Source organism: Sarcophilus harrisii, chromosome 1, assembly GCF_902635505.1.
Source record: "Sarcophilus harrisii chromosome 1, mSarHar1.11, whole genome shotgun sequence".
In the NCBI taxonomy this organism is placed as follows: Eukaryota; Metazoa; Chordata; class Mammalia; order Dasyuromorphia; family Dasyuridae; genus Sarcophilus; species Sarcophilus harrisii.
The window spans coordinates 319,822,917-319,844,767 of record NC_045426.1 but is presented as its reverse complement, the minus strand read 5'-3'; the positions used below and the strand labels follow the sequence as shown (position 1 = coordinate 319,844,767).

The 21,851-nt window shown below is 33.1% G+C and overlaps 1 protein-coding gene and 1 long non-coding RNA gene across 7 annotated transcripts in view; one reads left to right on the top strand and one right to left on the bottom strand.

The window, feature by feature from the left end:
- The first annotated feature begins 3,246 nt into the window (after window positions 1-3,246).
- Window positions 3,247-20,219, top strand: LOC116420464. Its single transcript, XR_004230793.1, has 3 exons — window positions 3,247-3,559; window positions 4,062-4,159; window positions 19,634-20,219. It is a non-coding gene; the product is annotated as an uncharacterized LOC116420464 (long non-coding RNA).
- KIF27 (kinesin family member 27) overlaps window positions 11,747-21,851 on the bottom strand; it is a 119,421-nt gene continuing 109,316 nt past the window's right edge. For 4 of the 6 annotated variants that reach the window (XM_023497674.2, XM_023497676.2, XM_031945470.1 and 1 more), the window contains one exon: window positions 13,036-13,517. In XM_023497674.2, coding sequence (XP_023353442.1) covers window positions 13,036-13,517 — 482 coding nt within the window. Of the gene's footprint in view, window positions 13,518-18,142; window positions 18,293-21,851 lie in introns of those variants that run through there. The other 2 variants (XM_023497675.2, XM_031945469.1) reach the window with 2 other exon arrangements.

Below are 21,851 nucleotides of genomic sequence, written 5' to 3'. Positions count from 1 at the left end.
TTCTGCTCTCATCTATTTCCTGACCTCGGTACCACTGCCCAAGAGGTTTTCAGAATATCAGAGGTTAAGGAAGGTTAAGATTCCACAGAACAATCAAATAATCAATAGAAGCCCTGAGCAAACAAGGAATTGAGCTAGGAAGACACAGGTGGGTTCAGCCAATCAGAAAGTCTTGTGACTTTGAGAAAACTACAAATTTAAGATAATCCAGCTCAAAGTAGTTGGGGTCAATGATTTTACTTGAGCATCACTATTGTACCTGGTTACTAGGCTAATTAAATATTAAACAACATACCCCTAGGAAGAATTTTCTACCATTTTCGATCATGGGATGTATTATGAGTGAGGGGGAACATGTTTATATGTATTTATGGGGAAACATGTAGTGGGTAAATCAGAAAGATTCTAACCTGGAAGGAATGAACCAATCTGCTCTCTGAAGGAAGGGACTGCATCAAACTAACAAGTATAAAGCTTCTTCCACCTCAGTGCTCGAGGTTCCCTCTTCCCAAAGATCAGTGGGATCTGCTTCTGGCCAGAAATGTTGTTTGCTTAAGATTTTTTAAATAAATTTTCCTCAATATCTGATTTTCAGTGTCAAGAGTATATCACCAAGTGCTTGTTGGACATTTTGAATTTGAAAGGGAATCCCTTGGGATTTTGATTAATATGTTTATTATCGAAAGATAATAAACTTAAACTCTCCCTCAAACTCTCCCCTCTCATTCTACATATCCAATCTGTTGCCATATTTTGTTGATTCTTTTTCTCCTATTCCTGTCTTTTTCTTTACGCAAACAGTCACCACTCTGGTGCAGACTCTCATGACTTCACATCTAGACTATCAAAATGATCTTTCTAAAGCACAGATTATCAAAATGATCTTTCTAAAGCAGATTTGACCATGTTATCCCCTTTTCATACTTTTCAATAAGCTCCAGTAGCTCTTTATTAATTCCAGGATCATACATAAAATCTTTGCCATTTAAAACCCTTTACCCTCAGGGTCCCTGATTTTGCAGTCTTTTTATACTTTACTCTTTCCCCATGTACTCCATGATCCATGACTCAAGACATGCTATTGCTCAGTTCTTTGACTTTTCACTATCGCCTATATTTGACAAGTGCTCTTGCCTTAACATGTGCCTTCTGGCTTCCTTTAGAACTCAGCTAAAATTCCATGTTTTGCCCTTCTAATCCCTCTTACTGATTGCACCTTCCTTTTTGGGATTGCTTCCTCCTTATTTAAATTACATGCTTATGATGCATATGATGGTTTGCATGTTATTTCCCCCATTAGAATGTTAGAAGTTATAGAGACTATTTATTTTTATTATAGCTTTTTATTTACAAGATATGTGCATGGGAAATTTTTCACCATTGACCCTTGTAAAACCTTCTGTTCCAACTTTTCCCCTTTTTCCCCCACCCCCTCCTCTAGATGGCAGGTAGACCAATAAATGTTAAATAGGTTAAAGTATATGTTAAATACAATATATGTATACATATCCATACAGTTATTTTGCTGCACAAGAAAAATTGGACTTAGAAATAAGGTAAAATTAACCTGAGAAGGAAATCAAAAATGCAAGCAAACAAAAACAGAGGGAGTGGAAATGCTATGTTGTGGTTCACACTCATTTCCCAGAGTTGTTTCGCTGGGTGTAGCTGGTTCTCTTCATTATTGAACAAATGGAAGTGATTTGGTTCATCTCACTGTTGAAGAGAGCCATGGGACCATTTTTTTAAACTTTCTTTGTAACCCCGGTGTATAGTACAATGTCTAACATACACAAGTAGGCAATATCAATTGATTGATCATTAGCTTCATGAATATTTGATTTATTAAAATCTTTTAAAATTATCCAAACTCATTATGTAATGTTTTAAGGTTTTAAGTGCTTGCACTAATGGTACCTTCAGTGATTGTTATGTGTCCTATTACGTCAAATTGCTATGTTGCAAGGGCAATCAATATGAATGACAGTTTTTGCTCTCAAGAGTTTTAAGTTCTAGGATGTTACTAGCTTTTTTAGTATTTTACCTTGAAATAATTTGTGCTTTCATCAATATTTGAATCTTGAGTAACATAGTTGATTGAATTGTGATGACAGTATTTCAAGCATCAGGAAATTAATTTTTCCATGAAAATCAATTATGTAGATAGTTTTTATATAGAATTCTTTGTATACAGTAGACCACCAGCTCTTAAAAGTGTGGAATAGGGAACCATGGAGGTCCCAGAGATTTTCTCAGGGCATTTACTAGGTCGAAACTATTTTTATAATACCAAGACATTTTATTTTCTAGTATGGTAAGCATCAATAAATATAACCCACATACAATAAAAGTTCTTTAATGCCCTCAGTAATTTTTTAGTATTAGAGAATCCTAAAACCAAAACGCTACAATGAAAAATTATTGAATTAAAAGCAGAAAAATAGTGTAATTATAGGGATAGATATTGAACCTTTAATTTCATATAACTTCTAGATGAAGAAATTGTTTTATCAGTGGAGGTCAACCCCATCTTTGGTTTTTAAAATTTTACTTGCATAGCCAAAATACTAAGAAGTTAAAAGTGTCACCCAGCCAATTTACAGGAAAGAAAGGATTGAGGAAAAAATCTGGATTTTCCTGACTTGAAGAGCCATATTTTTAACCCACCCTGCTTCTTACCATGATTATAATGTTTTAAAATGAAAATGTAAAGTTATCAAATTATGGTGGGAAGAATTATTTCCTAATTAGATATAACAATATGAACATATGGCACTTTATGGAAAGCAGATTTTATCCTGTTTGTGGAAAGCATAATCCTTTAACTACTGGTACTCATCCTTCAGAAGATTTTTTTTTCCTACCACATAGAAAAGACAGTACTTGTCTTTGGTCTAGCATTGCTAGCACCAATTCTGAATGATGATTTTTGGGAGGTAAGGGGTCTTATGACCTGGATCAATCAAACTTTCAACTAATGAGACTGTGCCATGTGTTTCTAGCCTCTTTTAGGTGATCTTGGGGAGGCTAATGAGATTTGTAAAAAATTTGGAAACTAAATATATTTAGGGCTACTAGGAGGGACAGCTAGAAGGCTCAAAGGATAGAATGCTGGACCTAGAGTCAGGAAGACCTCTGATGTGGTCTCAGACACTTAATAGCTGTGGGATCCTTGGTAAGCCAGCTAACCTCTCTTTGCCTTAAGTCACTGGAGAAGGAAATGGCAAACCACTCCAGTATCTTTGTTAAGAAAGCTCATGGCCAGGGTGGTCCTGGAGGACTGAATGACTAAACAACAAGAACAACTTAGTAACTCTCTGGAGTCATGATGGTGTATTCTTCCACAATGACTTATTTGCTCATAATACATTAGAATATTTCTGAAAGTGTGTTCCATTACCCTTAACATCTTGACTTGCTGTCTCTTGGCTATTATGAACGCTGATAGTTTTTCTGTGGTGACGATCAAATTAAGGTATTCCTTCCTGCTGGAAATTGTTTGCATCTATTAATGGAAACATTCTTCATGTTGCATGTTTATAAAGGAGAACCCATTATGGTAACATCAAAATTAATTTTTAATGCTATGTATTTAAGTGGTATATATTTTAGGAGACCTAAATTTCTAATAATAATAATTGACTTTGGCTAGCACAAACCTGAAAAAAGTTACTTACTATTTCACTAAGTTTTTAGGACAAATCTTCAACTTTAGGCAGTTCTTCAACTGCTCCTAGGTAATGAATCACCTAAATTTAAGGTCCTGTTGAATAAACAGAAAAAAATGCGAATAAGATTCAATTTAATAAATTAATATCGTGCCTAATATGTGTAAGGTACAATGGTAAATTCTGAAGTACTCAAACCACCTCTAAAAGTCATGGTAATAGAAAATTAAATGATGAAAATTTAAAACACTTTTCCTGATTGCCTTATTGAGTTAATTTTATTCTCAACTTAAACAACAATGGTCCTAGATATATATTGTTCATCTGTATGTAACCTGGTCCTAGATATATAATGTTCATCTGTAACCAACAACTTTAATTACCTTTACTTAGTGGAATAAAGAGGCCATACTATAGAGTCAGAGGCTAGCAACCAGAAGCATGATGAAGACCGATCAGGTGACCCCTTTACTCCCAGTCCATGTAAAGAAGTAAGTGCAAAAAGAAAAATTTCCTTCATAAGATCTTTAGAATAAGTTTTTGTGTTGGTTTTATCTTCTTTCTAAAATTCACCTGCAACTTCCCAGGACACAGGAAAATAGCTCTTCCTACTGTTGCTGAACAAAGCAAATAAAATGGATTTTCTATAAAAATGTATCATGCTTGGTTTCCCCAAAATATTATTCCAAATTTCATCCACGCAGACACCAACATGGAAAACATTTGTAGTAGTAACTAGTGACAAACAGGTATTACACCAAAATGCCACTTTATTTGAATTAGAAACATGATTTTTGAAGTGTAAAAGGCCAATAATACAATTTTTTTCTTTTTAATTTGGCTGCTTGATTCAGAAAATATACCTTAATCCATGACTTTTTAGCTGTGTGTATGAGTGTGTATGTGTGTGAGATCTATGTATGTGTATATATGTATGTAAATATATATACATATGTGGTCCATAATACCCTTTGTCCAAAACTCTCGTTAGAGTTAATATCATCTTCATCTAACTCATTAGATGAAAAAAATTAAAGCCACATTTGATTCAATATTAAAAAAAAAACCTTTCCCTACAACACTTCCATTAAGAACTAACAGGAATACTCTAGTTTTCATTTCTTTTTTAAACTACCTATCAGTTAAACTAAGAATATTAAAAACGAAATGCCAATTATCATTTTTCTATTTACTATTATATGGAATATCAGCATTACAAATCAAGTAACATTAAATCAGTGACACAATCATATCATTTGCTTTGTGAGTAAATATCCTTAGTCTAGTTCTTTTTCATAAAAAGAACTTTCAGGAATGTTTTAGACAAAGAAAAATTGAACATAATGGTTGGGATAGTTTTGGATCTATTTGTAGATTAGACCTGTCGGTTTTATCTTAAATGGTTATAGAGTCATTTGTAGTTGTAATATTCTTATCTTTTTCATTTCATTAAATTACTGTATCCTAACTTTTCTTAATTTTGAATCTATCCAAAATAATTATTTCTTTGATGAATGGCTCCATATTCATCATTCATTGGTCATTATTCACTGTGGCTTTTTCTTATAGCCTTTAGTTTCCCACAACAAATCATTCTAATCATTCCGTAGTTATTTTAAAATTTGAAGCATACTGTATCATATTGTCATATCTCCAAATGAAGGAAAATCTGTATGTATGTATGTATATATATATATATATATATATTTGTATGTTTGTGTATATGTGTATGTTTATATATGTATATATAAATACACACAAATGTTTAGTTTTACAGTGATGTCTAACTTCGTGAATCTATTTGGAGTTTTCTTGGCAAAGATAATGAAATGATTTGTCATTTCCTTCTCTAGCTTATTGAGATCATCAGTCTTCCTGACTTTCAGATCTAGCATACTATTTCACTGCATACACATCCAGGTACATACATACATTAGTGTGTGTACATACAATAGTGCTATATAGTACAATGTATAGTACATATACACACATGTAGAGTATGTATGTGTATACACACATACCCACACACATAGCCACACAGATTCCCTCCAATCAGAATGTGTGTATATAATATATATATACACTAATGTTCAGATAGACATAAATACATATATACATATGTGTATATTCACATCTATATTACCTGTATAGGTTTGATGTAGCTAAATATAGGATAAGTTTGTATTATTTTGCCTGAGAAACCAAATAGTTTAGGTTCTATAGGAATAAGTTTAGAAAAATCTCTCTGTTGTGTATAGACACATGCAATACTTTTTCCAAATTTTAGAGCTATAGCATTTAGGTAACACCTTTAACTAAAAGGTCTGTTCTCATGCAATGTTTTAATATTTACAGATATGAATAATTTGTTCTAAGAGAAAAAAATTAGGTACACAAAAGTAATTACTAACAAAACATTGCCAGTTTGGACATGCAAAATTACAAATTGTTTTATATAATGAACCAATTTTGAAGTGATAAATAATAACTCTCCCTATGAGAAAAAGGTTCTTTAAAACTATTTCATATACCATTTTATTAATTTATATAATCATCAAATACCAAATATCAAAATTTTAACATGTCTAAGAGTTACACATACAATAAAATCCTATAATAAATTGCCTCACTGTTCTATAGGTTTGGATATATAAATATATAATAAAATATATTATATATCCTTTGCATTTATTTGATATAAGATAGGAACATAACAAGGAAACTATATATATATGACAGATTATTCTTATAAATCTCAACATTAATGTTATAACAGGGTTCTACTCTATTTGACTTTTTAAAAAATCTAGTCCTTTGATTTCATTAATATATGAAACTCTTGGTATGGAAACTCCCTCCATTGATGCAGATCTACAATTGTCATTTATAAAGAGAATTGTTTAGAGGGCACTGAAAGATTAATAGGGCTTGCCTATGATCACTTGCTAATATAGGTCAGAGGTAGGATATGAAGGTCTTCCTGATTTCAAGGCCAATCCTCTATTCATTGTACTCTGTCAGTCATATTTGGCTTTACAGTACATTATGTATTAACAAATATATATTTAAACATTAAAAAGGAAAATATAATGCCAAAGTTTAATCATTTAGACATAATAAATTGCCAGTATTTTAAAAACAAATGCAACCTTGTGTCTATACGTATATTTTTCATACAAAGGTCATAAATAAGGAACAATCTTTGATAGCAAAAGTATAATATAAAGTAAGAATTCTACATAAGCTTTTATTTCTCTGTAACTCTGCCTGCTTCCCACACAATCTTCTACCATTGGATTCAAGACAGGATAGCAATTAAAAAAAAAAAAACAACTCTACTGCTTCAGTATTTGATACTCAATCCTGAACATGTATTTTATGAATAAACCTTCCAGATTTTTTCTACAAATTGATATTGTCTTTGTTAGTTTCTCCTACATTTGCTTCTCAATCATCAAGCATTTAAGTACCTACTATGTGTCAGATACAAATATAATGAAATTCTCAGTATTTGTTCAGAGCGAATACCGCCATGTTAGCAGTACTATTCAAGGAAATTTCCATACTTTAATATCACTTCAAATGGGACTGGTTTTGTTTGTACCGAATATGAGAAAAAATTCACGTGAATTGAAAGTAGAATTGTGTATATAGTAATTATATAGTAATATACTTTTAAAACTCATTTTTTATGCTTAATACAAAATTATTTAAAATTGCATTCAAGATAAATCTTAAGTTCTTATGTAAGATTAACTGTTGAAAAAAACATGACAAGACATTAAGTTCCTACTGTGTGCATAAAGATGAGAGTGTTAGGCAGCAGGGCTAGAAAAGATTTTTTTAAATGACACCATTTCTTTGTTTGGGAAACTTTTATCAAGACTGGGAAGATAAAACCATAGGCATGGGAAAGCATGTGGTTATGTAATAGGAACACAAGAAAGATGCAAACAACATTGAGGGGATAAATATTTTCATATGGAGGAAAAGAGGGAAAATTTCAGAGGAGGGAACGTGTTTCCATGTGTCAGAGACAGCCCGGACTGAAAGTGACAGGATGTCAGATTTGGAGAACCAGTTATATTGGAACGTGGTACATAAAAGTTAATGTAAAAAAATTCTGGAAAAATAAGTTGGAGGTAGACTGGGGAGAAATTTTAAGTGCTGGACTGAAAAGTTTATTTTTTATTCTCAGGCAACGGGGAACTAAGAGGAAAAACATAGTCAGACTTGTGCTTTAGTTAAGATCATTTTGGCAGCTGTCTGAAGGATTAGAGAGCAAAAAAGGCCAGAGATAGAGAACAATTAGAAAGGAATTATAGTTGTCCAGGCAAAATATGATGAGTCCATGAAGTGGAACGGTCTTGTGAATGGAGTGAAGTAGATAAATGCAAATTGGATCAAGGATATAGAATCCCCAAGCTTGGTAATAAGGGATCAAGGGGAGAACCATAGAGAACACCTACATTTTGTAGCTAAGTGGGCATTTTTAGCACCACCAAATGGAAAAGAAAAGACTGGAAAGCGGGATAAGTTTTAGGGTCCTTATTAGGAATGTTGTAGGAATTCCTGTGTTGTACTAGAAAAGCCTCATATTCCTTCCAATTCTGAGATTCTGTAGACCCTGTAGGGAGGGTGATACATCCAATAGAGCTTAATAACAGGTTTGTGAGTTGAAGTATTCATTTGAAGTTAGAACATGAGTTTGTAATAGTTCCAGTCTGTGTGGTTTAATTATTTGCTCCACCAATATTTAATCTACTTATAAATACGAACAGAGAAGGTGAGTAATATACAGCAGAATAGGTGCAAAGACAAGAAATTCAAGATGTAAGACAATACTTTATTGAAATTGGTTAAATGGAAGGATGAGACAATGAAAGGAAGAAAGTGAAATGTGAAAGAATAATAGAACATGACTTTTAGCATTCAGGCTCACACATATGGAAGAGTTTGGCTATCTTATTTGGTGATCAGTGTGGATACTGAAGAAAGCTGCCAGCTGAGTTCATGGATTGGAGAAAAATATGGTTAGATAAATGAATTTATTGAGGAAGGAGAAAAGGATCTAGAGATCAAAGCAGAAAGAAGCCAGGAAAGGATGATGTCATTGCATATATCAGGTGGTATGGATTTCAAATGAGGAAGAGTTGGTAATTGATCCGAGGAGGTCTGGAAGGGGTATTAGTGGAGAGGAGGGGACAGAACAAAAGTATGCTTTTTCCTTGGGAGTATGGGATAGTGGGGAGTATCAGAAAAAGAACAGAGCTAGAAGGAAGGGGGGGTTGTCAATATACAAGGGGAAGGGGGATACAGGTTACAAGTGGTAGAGGGGCATAGGACAGGAGTGTAGGGATTAGAGCTGAATCAGGACGATGTGTCGGAAGGAAAAGGCAACCCAAGACTGATCAGAGACTGGAAAAACTGGAGGGAATAAAGAGTCGGGGAAGTATTTGTAAGGAGGGATATGTGGAAATGTTTGCAGATTAAACCTGTCCTAAAAATTTAATAGAGCGTGCAAGTGACCCTGCCTTTGGTGTTTACCCCGATGGAACGTCCTCAGCTATCTAAAGCAAGGGCAGTTAGGACTAAGGGTGTCCTGAGGCTAAAATGTATAGATATCTTTGTCCATATATCTATTTGCCTTGCCTGCCTACCTATCTAGCTTTGTGCTAGGGAATGGGAGTAGAACTAATGTGAAAAAACTTTTTACTAAGGGAGATAGACAATTCATCTTTAATTTGTAGTTTTTAAGAGATTCGCAAGTCACTTGCCTTTGGTCATATAACTGTACATCAGAAGGAAGGTCCTCTTGATTCTAAGACTAGTCTCTTTGATGCTATCTTACCATGGAAGTATAAATGAGATAGTTTTTACTGAGAGGGAATCTGATAAAATTTGTTTTCCAAATCATCTCGTATACACATTGCACAACCTTCTGCCTTCTAATCTAAATTATCTGGGTTTACTATTGATAATTTCAGTGTCTCCCAGAAGAGCTTTAACTTCTCTCATTATTTGGAGCAAAAAGCTTAGAAGGAACTTTTGGTTCCTAAAAGCACCAACACATGCAAAATTTTTACTCCCCTTCACATGCTTTGCATTCTATATAAACTGGCCATACATGACATCCTGTATTTCTTTTCTCCATGCTTAGACCATTCTCTCTCTTTCACCTTTTGGAATCACAAGTTCCTTTAAGGCTTGGCTCTCTACAAGATCTTGACCTTTCCTGTTGTTAGGTCCCAGTTCTTTGAGCTCCACTCACTCCATCTGAATTTCTTTTATAAACTTTTGTATTTACATCTTTCTATCCCATCATCTTTTACATTTTAATTTCCCTGGGAACCTTTCTGGCTAATTTAGCAGACAGTTAAAATGGTTGTAAAATTGAATGGACACATATAGGAAATAGTAACACAGCTGCACACACAGACAGGACCCCCTAAGGGAAACATTTTTTTAAAGTCAAGTTTCATTTTAATGGATGTAAAGAAAATTTCACTTGGTTTGTTTGAAGGTACCTTGTTCTTTCCATTGTATACTGGAGGTCATAAGGTTAATTTTTAAACTATCTTAATTCCTACATTATATGGCTCTGCGTATAAAAAGTGTGTTTTATTGGTCTCCTGAATATAAGGAATAAAGGCAATTTATTTTACATTTGCCTGTTTAATGACATCTCTTCAAGAAGAATGTCTACATAAGTAATTCTATCAAGAATATAATTAATTTAAAGTAACAGGGAGAAATTCTTCTCCCTTCACCCTTCTTAGGGTGTTCTTAATATTTCAATTGTCACTTCTAATCACCATTACTTTGCATTAAGTCAATTTGGTCTTATTAGTTATGAGCACAATAGAATCAGTAACAACAGGTACTATAAAGTATTGATAGTGTTTTAACAGAAGTAAATACAGAGAATACTAACACCACCACTGCTGTGAAAAAACCTTTCGCTTTGAAAGCAGTGTCAATCTACCTTTATAAACTCTTTATAAGAGATTGAAAAAAAAACACAAGGGACTTTCAGCTTACTATATTCCTTATTTAGGACTAGCCATTCAATCCACAATTTGCTTAAATACAGAGTTAAAGAAAAAGGTCACATTTAATTTTGCAAATAATATTCCATCACAATTGAATTGCAAAGGTTTTGATTAATGACATTACTAAATGTTGTCCCTTGTTAAAGACATCAATCTTTTATTCTAACTAAAAATTTGGATATATCTGGAAGTTTTGTGCCTCAAATTGACTATTTGTATGTCCCAACCACACTTATCTCACAAAAACTATGTTATAGAGTGTTTAGATTCCAAGGCAAATCCACAAGAGGTTATTACTAAACCTATAGCTTAGCTAAACTAGGTATGTGTTATAAGGCTAATAGTACTTTTGGAATGTTGTATTTTGGAATATTGTATTGATAGGAAAACTTTATGTTATAATTCCTTCTATATGCAATATTGAGCAAGATTCCTTTTCCCTTTTCTATATCTACTGGTATAGGTGATGGGCACAAAACCTCCAGGGATCTTAAGCTTCATGGAGTTAGTCTAAGGCCAACAGCACAAGCACAATAGGAAAGAATTTAAATTTTGAGTTGTGGCTTGTGGCCAATTGTGGCTTGGAGGGCACCAGGACTAGGTTAGAGACAGTGAAAGGAAAATAGAAAATGGAGAAATTGAATCGTAGCAGTAATAGCTAGGAAGTCGCATTTCTCTCAGAGGCCAGGCTGGTAAGAAAGGAAAGTAGTCACCATATTTGGGTAAATGTTTAACAGGTAAGTCCCTGGCTAGAAATATTGTTTGTAAACAAGGTAATATTTATAAATTATTGGGTGTTTTCCAAATAAGACTACTGTAATAATAATGCAGAATTCCATGTATTGACTCATAATATTTTCTCTTTTGTTTTAGTGTTACAAATGTCTTTAAATTATGTGAATGTAATACATAGAAAATCAATGACTTGGAAAACTATCAATATTGAAGAGTAGAAATATTTTTAAAAGTAATGAAATAACATTGATATTGCAAAGATGAGAGTAAAATAAAAATATAGGTCAAATCTGTAGTTAAAACCACTGGAATTAAAACCATTATAACAAAAATATTAGCTAAAAATAATGCTTGTTAGGCTCTAGTCAACATTTTGTGTATATACAGTAATATTAACTATAATTAAGCAATTTAAGCACTATCCCTTTGGCATTCACTTTACTGGGATGTGGCCTGTGATTGAATATGGAAAAACATAAAATGTACTGAGAAAGTACAAAGTCTATATGTTGGTTAAATCAATCTTTAGCTCTTAATTCTAAACTTGAAGTGAACGTCATATACAATTCCTTGAGTAAAAATTCTTTAACTCTTCGAACAACGTTTAACAGAATTCCACTCCTTCACACCTTAACAGTCCAGATATACATCTATGCCCAAATTCAGTCTAATCTGCCTATTTACAATTGGGGTGGATTCAAAAACAACAAAGATCTTAATTCTAGGATTAGGGAGGATGAACTAAGATTTGTTAATGGTCTTTTTCTAGCTAAAAAGAAATTATGATATTTCTCTAAGCAATTTAGTCACATCCTACCCCGTGCTCTTTTTCTTCAACTGTTACACAGTATTATATTGCTATTATTGTACTGCTACATGGAATATATTTTTGCATCTTTTACAGCTTTTTGTGAATCTTTCCCTCCTAGCCCTACTGGCATAAATAAGGAATACAGGGAAAGACAAGTCATGGAACACATTTAGTATAAACATAATGACAATAAAATAATTTAAGGGAAAAAATACATGGTTAAAACATGAAGAGTAGGATGCCACAAATTGAAATCCACTTAAAGTACCCTTTAAAATAATTAAAGTCTAGAGTGCCCTCCATTGTCTAAAATTGCTTTAGATCTTTTGCAGACAGGAAGGCCAGTTCTCATTTGGATGCAAGCTTCTAGATCATAAATAGTAATTAGCGTTATCCCCAACAGATAATATTAATTTTAAAATTGAAATACCTTCTGAACATCTTTTAAATATTATACTTTGGTTAGCTTTTAGTGGCTTAGTTTCTGGGAAAAAAATGAACATCCAAAATGTTTGCATGTTAAAACAAAGAAAAAAAAAAAAGACAAAATAAATCCTGTGCTTTGTGAAATTACAGTGAAAATGCGAATTCAGAATCTCCAAGCACAAGATAAAAAGATAAAGGGGTATGGGGTATGTAAAAGAATCTACATATTTCTGCCCTTCCCAAAAGACAGAACTTATTAACTTGTTTTTAGAATATTATAGAAAAAGGGAAGATATTTATACATCTATTAAAAAACAGTGTCACTTATGCTAAATAAAAATGTCTAAGTCTTTAGGTCAGTGGATTTCCTGGAAACTTCAATTGAATCAGCAACCATTGACCCAACCCCAGCTCCAAGATTGGAGCGTCGTAATGACAATTCTGAAGCAGAAATCTGACGTAACTCTCGGCGGCATAATTTTACAGGGGTTACCCCTGATAGTTGTGTCACATTTACAGTTGTCTGAGGTTGAGGTAACAGTTGAGTGTGAGGTTTTGTTAACTGATTTTCATTAGTTTCTGTTTTATCTTCATTGATTAATAAGTGCCCACTTTGTGCCAAAGAGCTTGATGATTGAGTTACTTCAGAAACATCTTCCCAAAACTTATGTGGATTCGGTTGTGTTCTCAAGCTACTTGCTGGGCTTTCTGTTTCTTTTACTTTTCCAAGGGGTTTGATATTTTCAGTTCTGGATGCCCACTTGAATTCTTCTGGAAAGATACCTGCTTCCTCTTGAGACAGGTTTCCATCTCTAGCTTCATTATCTAGAGAGAAACAACCCAGGAAGAAAAGAGTTAAGTTACTATTTCCAAATCAGAATGCTTGTTATAAAAGGTATCCTTATTTTATAATAGCCTAAGTATTATAAAAGTTTCAAGACCTTATGTTAATGTCTTAATAGGAATTAAGAAGTTCATTATTCAGTGTTAGTTTCACCAACACAGGTTAAAGCCTTGAACTTGAAAATGGAGAAGGTATGAGCTGTATTAATTATGTATGACTCATGACATTCCTATTGTATTAAAAAGCTCTGGATCTTCCTAGAGGTCAGTTTCTCCAAAACAGGATTCAAAGAATGGATCTGATCACAGTGAGGCAGATTTTGGCTTTATAAAATAAAGAAAAAATCCTAACAGAGTTGTTCAGAAGTGTAATGGACTATTTTTAAGTAGTTTGTCTGTCCTCACTGGTAGTTCTCAAGGGGAGATTAGGTGACAAGTTATTTGGGATATTGTAAAAAGGATTCTTAGTGAGACACGAGTTAAACTAGATAGCCTATAAAGTATCTTCTGAGGTGAAGTTCTGTGAACTGTTAGGAATTTTGCCTTTTTTTTTTTTAAGCATAAAATAGAGAGTTATACCTTCAATAATTTGGCTTATAGGCAACTCAAAGTTACTTTTTACAAAATGCGTGCTTGAATATGCATGGACTTTTTACAGACAACTGCACAACAAAAGAAGGAATAAATACTACTAGAGTTTGTCCTATACTTATGATCTTAAAAGGAACATAGGGATTTATAGCTGGCAAGGACTTTGATGATCATTCTAATCTACTGGCCCCCTCATTTTACAGATGAGGAAGCTGAGGTCAGATGAAGCTAAAAAAGACATCTCCAGTAGAGTGTAGATAGTAAGCATGAGAAGTGGAATCTGAACCCAGATCTTTTAACCCGGATTTAAGTTCTCTTTCCAATATACTAGGTATGTGTGCCATTCTTTTACAAAGATTTTCCTCAAATTATGTGTGAAGAAAAACTGAAGACACAGAAGGGTTTTATCCCTTTTTTAAAAAATTAATTGGGACTTCTACTATAACAAGGATATATTCGGGGGAGGGAGAATTACTTTCTAGGAGACCTAGAACTCCCTTATACTATAGGGAGTATGCTTGGTATCTCACCAAACTTCTCTATCTCAGAGCTTCAGTGAAATCCCCACTTTTAATGGCATTTAACTGGATGGCTTAGGCACTATCCTCTTTTTTTTTTTTTTTTTGAGAAATCTCAAGTTTTTCTCTATTTTCCATTTCTGAGGCTTATATTGCAGGAATAGACATGTATGGTTACCAGAAATCAAATAAGGATTCTCCTAAGCTCCTCCTAATACTAATAGGTTCTTTCGTGAGGGAAAATAAGGATTCTTCAGATAGTCCACTCTTTGAAATGGGTCAGAGGTATATATATTCAGCTGAAAGAAGTCTCCCTTATATTCTCAATGTCTGAATGGCTGAAGTGTTTGCTTCCCTAAGTCATATAATCATCTAAAAGTGCTTATAAAGTCCTTTTAAGTGATGATAACCTTAGAAAAGAAAATGAAAACTCAAATGCTGTTTTATATTGGCAGAGATGGTGAGGTGATCAATTTAAATTCTGGTGGGATTGTTATATACTTTTGAATTACAGGTAGAGATGCATAAAGATGTCATATCTTTTGTGAAAGCAATAGAACATTCTGTAATGAGAGGTATAAAACTGTTTGTTCCCTTCAGTTAAATGATTCTACAACTAGCACTTTACCATAAGGTTTTACTGAGAAACCTCTACATACAAAAAACCAATCCAAGGCCCCATTAATTCACAATAGCAACCCTTCTTCCCCAAAAACAAAAATGTGCCTTAAATTTCTTTATAATCTTAAAAATTGCTGAGGTTTCCAAAGATCTTTTATCTATGTCAGTTATATCTTTTGAAATTTACCATATTAGTACTGTCATTGAGAACAAGTTTTGCCCTGTGGACCCCTTGAAAGAATCTTGTGAACCACCATACTATGAGAACTACTGGGCTGTGCCATATGAAAATAATAGAAATTTTGGGTCTGACCATGGAGATATCAAGTGACTTTCTCATGGTCACACAACATGTATGTGTCACTAGAAATGACAAACATGAATATAGAGAAATATTGCAAAATTTATATGAAATGATACGGAGTGAGAAAAGATGAACCAAAACTGTTTTTATACTGATGACAAAATATGTAAATCACAATGACCATAATAGACAGACAAAAAAAATCTAGAAAAATAACATGGAAGAAAAAAAGTTTAGAATAAAAACAGTATAGTTTTTCTAAATTTATGTGAGGAAGATCTATATTTATTATCAGAGTTATTTATAAAATAAAGCATAATGAGGGATAGTTCCTATCAAAATAAAAACTCAAGAGTTCTTTGTAAGGAGACATAATATGCTGGGAGCTCATTAATACCTAACTTTGAAGCCTCAGATTTTCTTTTTTTTCATGGTAGGAGGCCAATCCCCACAGATTGTAGGGCTAAGCCCACAACCAGTTATAGAAAGTTCTTTATTATTACCAGAGAAGGAAGGTTTACCTCCTAGGTGGCAAGATAAGCTTTTCTGATAGCTTTGGCAATCTTGCTAGATCCCTTATTCACTTGCTGGGTCATTTACCCAAAGCACTCTGAACTTGCAAGCATATATACATTCTTACATAAAGTTCACAAGAAAAGGAGATAATGTCATCTAACTTATTAGCACATACAATAATTCTTCAATGGCTTCATGATCTCATCAATATAATTATTTCCTCCATTTGTAGAGACTGCAGTCCATCCCATACCTTCTCCTTAGCAATTCTTGTCTATGTTCTCCTGTAATCCTTGTAGGATCTACCCAATGTTAATAGGAACCTTCCTTGAGGTATCTTTACATTTTGTGGTTATAAATGTAGCACTTAGAATGTGTCATAGCCCGTTTTTACTCACCATATATCTCTCTTATAGCATCACCAGGAGAACATTGGGCATTAAAAAACTGGTAGGGAGATCAGTCCTAATCTCCAACTCGGTGAAAAGACCATCTAGCTGCACATAATACTTTGAATATAAGTTCTTTTTTTCTATGAATTATAAAGTAATTTCTTGTGTAACCATATTTTTTTCCATCAAAGAAGTCCTAGAGTATTCTGGGGCTTAATGCAGTTAGCACTGCATTTTTAATCTGAAAACAGGAGATTCTTAAGTTCTAATATAGGGAATTCTTCTTCCATTTGGATTCTGCACCCTCCATGCCATAAGAGGTCAGTGTTTATTAAGAAATTTTTGTGTGATCTAAACATATATGTGAGAGACTCTCTTTTGAAAAGAATATTAAAGGGTACCTTGCTCTACTAGTTCATGTTTTTTAGCCTATATATAGTTAGGCTATTATATTCTACATATAGCTATTATATATATATATATATAATAGTAGGCTATTATATTCTTTGCAATTTCAGTCAGCCATGTTACTAAATATGTGGTCTGCAATAGTAGGCCCTTAATATATAAATCATTCCCAAAGATTTTATTAAAAGATGAGAGTTTGCATATGAATTAGTTACTATGGCCCTTTCAATTGGCCTTTTTTGGGGTTAGGTGATATTGTCCATGATTTTCTCCATTCTTATTCTCCCTGAAATCTTGTAATTTCTCAATGCTTTCAAGATTGTACTGTTTACAAACATATATTTTCTTGGTGTATACCTCGTCTGGTCTAGCCACACTTTATAATTTTATCCTATTAAATGACATTTTGACTTCCTTCTTGGAGAGCTGAGGAGTTCGAACATCCCTATCCTATTACACGTGGACTCTTTCACTGCTGATGAAAAGATATAGTTCTAGATATACAGAGAGTTTTATCTTTCTTCTATTTGTTGCATTTATGTCTTTTTCATCTATTAATGCTCCGAGGATGATTTGGCTTAATTAGGTCTTATGCCAACTTTTTTGTAGATTTGCTTTTACTCCCACTACTGTGGAATGTTCTATATAGAGATAATGCTCATAATCTTCTGCTGTCTTCTTCCACAGTGATTTACAAATGAATTTATAGAAGAAAACACAGTAAGACACTGTTGATAGAGGTGTGAATTGGTCCAACCATTCTGGAAAAGAATTTGAAATCATGGAAAGAAAAAAAATGACTAAAATGTCATTTGACCAGAGATTCCCACTGCTAGGCATATATCCCAAAAAGGTCAAAGACAGAAAGAAAAATCCTATAGTTAGCAAATATGCACAGTAGTATTTTTTCAACATCTAAGGAATTCAGAAAAACAAAGAAAGACAAACTGATGCAAACTGAAAAATGGAAAACCACAAAAAAGGACGACATGCAATGACTATAACTAAATGCTGTATGATTTTATGATATGACTTGGCCCAGAAGTGATAAGAAAATGTACCTTCCCTCCTTTTTGTGAAGAGGTAAAGAATGCAGCATATCCTATCAGATGTAGTTGATATAACAATTTTGCTAAGCTTTTTTCTTAACCTTTGTTACCAAAGAATATGCAAATGACTTTGCTGGGTAGGGAATAGATATATAAAGAAATGAATGTGTAAAAAATAAAGGTAATAAAACCTAAAAAATAAAAACCACACTATTTGTGTTTTAAACTGGCATTGCCTTTTATTACTACATCTTTCTGTTCAGAAAGGAAATCAAATGATTGTTGGCTAAGGTGGTTTCTGGGTGGTGTCTTTTGTTTTTCTCATTATGATGACTGCTTAATACAGGTTAAACTCCACCTGGAAATGATAATCAAGATGAGAATTTTTTTTTCCATTTCCAGGCAATAAATGGGTTCTTTACCTATGTCAGATCAAATCCATTATATTTTATATATGATGTTTTCTCATCTTTATCCTTTTAAACTTGATACTGATTTTGATCTCTGCTTCAGTTAGCTGATAGCATTACTTAATGCAAACCAGTAATTCAGGAAGGGCTCCTCCTCTCCTTTTATATCAGTAACCAGACAGTTCCTCTCTGATGCTAGATAATCATTTTTTTTTTTTTTTGTTCAACATTTTCCATGTCTATCAATCCCTAATATTTTCTGGAAGACTCTTTGTTGGCATGAAGTCTCTGGGTAGCGTATAAATCTTTTGACCTTCAGTTCTCAAACCTAAGCAACATTTTTCAACATGTTTTTTTCACTGTTTTCCCTCATGCCCACATTTAGTAACAACAAAGTCACTAAATATCAAATCATTTATTTTAACTTGGTTTATTTAAAGTGTTATGCCATATGCTTTGAAGTCTTTTTTCTCTACCTACCTCTTCATTCTCTAAAACATTTATCTTGCACATTAGCTGCAATTATCTTCATGTCATGTTTTTTGCTTATGATGAAAGTTATTTGCATGACAAGTTGACCTATTTCTTTTTTCTTATTTCTTTGTATATACAATATTTCTTATTGCCTTTGTATATACAATGAAAAATCAACTCCTTTGCCTCTCTAAAGCAAACTTCAAAGCCATCCTGGAACTTAGTTATGTCTTTTCCTGGTCTCTCTTGTGAGAATGCAAACACAGATGTGATTCAACTCAGTTCTTTATCAAAGATTTCATATTCAAGGTGCCGATAAAGCCAATTCCTAGAGAATGTCCTTAGCATTTTTTTCTGCCATAGTTCACTATGGAAATAGAAGGAGGTTGCACAGGACTGATAGTCATTTTAAATATCTCTTTGTTTCATTGTTTCCAAAGCAAAATATCCGAAAGCAAAAAAAAATTAAAAGCTAATATTTAACATTTATACAGTATTTTATCTATATTATCTCATTTAATCCCTTGCAACCTTGTGAGACAGATGCTGTTATCTCCATTTTCTAAGTTAAGGACCCTGAGAGGCAGATAGAGGTTAAGTGAGTTGTCTAGAGTCACATAGTGATTAAGTTCTTCAAGTAATATTCAAATCCAGATTTTCTTTACTCTAAATGTAGCATTGTATATCTACTCCACAAATGGTGTCAAATAGAAATAGACTCCCTGAATGTTGACTAAGAAAATCACAAATTGTTATGTTGTATTGCATTTTATTTTGTTAACTATTTCCCAATTTACATGTTAATCTGTTTCCAGGCAGTACTCTGGAGCTGTGTGAGCTGCTGCTACCACCATGAGTTTGATACACCTGTACAACACTACCTAAAAGGCCTACCTATTAGTTCGGCCTTTGAACAACCACCTCAGTCTGTTACCACCAGGTACATCCCTTCATGAAGCTGACGCTCCACTAGCATAGCTATTGAGAATTTATAGTCACCTCCATGTCACTGTCTGCCCTAGGCAGACCCACACATACAAAGAGAAAGCAAGGCTGGGGAGACAAGTGATTGCTGGAAAAACAAATTAAACCGACAATCAGACTTAAATTCTGGTCCTAACTTTCCATTGTACAAGTTGGTAAAAGTTACTTAATGCCTTTGGGGGGTTTGATTCCTTTTGTTTCCTCATATTAAAAAGGGAATGGACTGGACTGGATTAAGTAATCTTTACAGTGTCTTGCAAATTGTAAGTACTGCTGATCAACAAACAGCAGAAAGTATGGCATAGTTGTTTAAAAAAGTATTTCATCATTTCATCAGAAAAAAGCCCCAATTTGTGATTCTGGCCTTGTTAATAATAACTGAGTGATCTTGGACACAAAACTTAACTTTTCTGGCCTCATCTGTAAAATGAAAATAAAAAATGTTAATGGTTTTGAATGACCCTAAATGTTTTGTTTTGTTTTTTTTTTTTTCAAATTTTGGCAGTCTTTTAGCTTGTTTTAGATATAATATCCACAAATGTCTAAATGTTTCATAAAGGAAGCTTTCAAGGGAGGAAAAAGGACTGATGTTTAAGAGCCTTTTACATTGCCAGTTTTCTGTCATCTTGGGACAAGCAGCTCATGTGAACTGACCTTCAGATGAGACTATTTTATTATAACATGTTACTGATATTTAAAATAAAGAGTAAATTAAGTTCCATTAATGCTACCTCAGGGACCTCTTTCTTTCCAAAAGGAAGCATAGAATCACTAAAAAGATATATAAATTATGATTCACATAACTTATTAGTTAGTCAAGATGTTATATCCTATACGTGGCAGAAATCACAATTTGAGATAAATGGGAGTGCTAATTATTGCTAAAAATCACTCTAAGGATTCAAACAGCTCTGTCATTTTAAAGATTTTAAAAAAAAATTTACATGCCAGGACCCACACTTTCCAACTAACTTCACTTAGGATAAGTGATGAAGAATGAAAAGAATGGGCTAACAGGTGGGGATTATTATTACTGGTAATTATAAACTGGTAATACATCTAAGTATGAAACTATTAATGCATTGGAAAAGATACTATAAGATATATATGTATATATGTACAATAGAGCTATGAAAATGTAGATCAACAAATTCTAGCAATAAAATCTATTTTGCTGTCTGAATAGCATATGCATATGCATAGAAAGAGTATAAATAATTTGGGCAACTGGTAGAAAGAGCTGAAACAAATTCAGGTATCAAAGCCAATGATCTTAACAATCAATATAGTTAATTCAAAATGAAATATATTTTAATTGTTAAATTTTATAATTCATTTTAACCTGGTATAACTTAATTACATTACAATAATCCATTAATATAAAAATTTCCTGCTATAAATATACTATCTTCAAAATTATTCCCAATAAATGACTGATCCCTGTTTTCCACAATAATGATGATACTTAGCATGCATATAGCATTTTACCTTTTTCAAAGTACTTTTCACTTGATACCTCTTTTCAACAACCCTGTGAGGTAGGGAGGATAGTTATTATGATACTCAAAAGAGATCCAGAGAAGATATAAGGATTACTACAAGAGCACATAAAATAATCACAGACCTAGAATTAGAACTGAGGTCTTCTAATTTCTGGTCCAGTGGTCTTTCTATCATATCATACTTCCATTTTTTTTTTTTTTTTCGAGAAAGATGTCTTAATGATATTTTCTCTCAACTTCTGTGGCCACTTAAAGCCATTAGGGCTCTTAATGGAAAGCCAAATAATTGTGGTGATAAAATGGATTCATTTAGATATTTGTAAAGTTTTCTACATGTGCTTTATAGATTATATTTGTTTTTTCCTTCTTATTTTCCTTAGTTTTTCTGCCAAGTAGGCTTCTACTATATTAGAAATGCTATTATAATATTATACTGGTTTAATAAAAAAAGTAACACATCTGCTCTATTTTAACAGAATGCATTATTGTCTATCAATGTAACAAAACTTATTTTCTAAAATACTGAGTTTCATAAATTTAGTGCTTT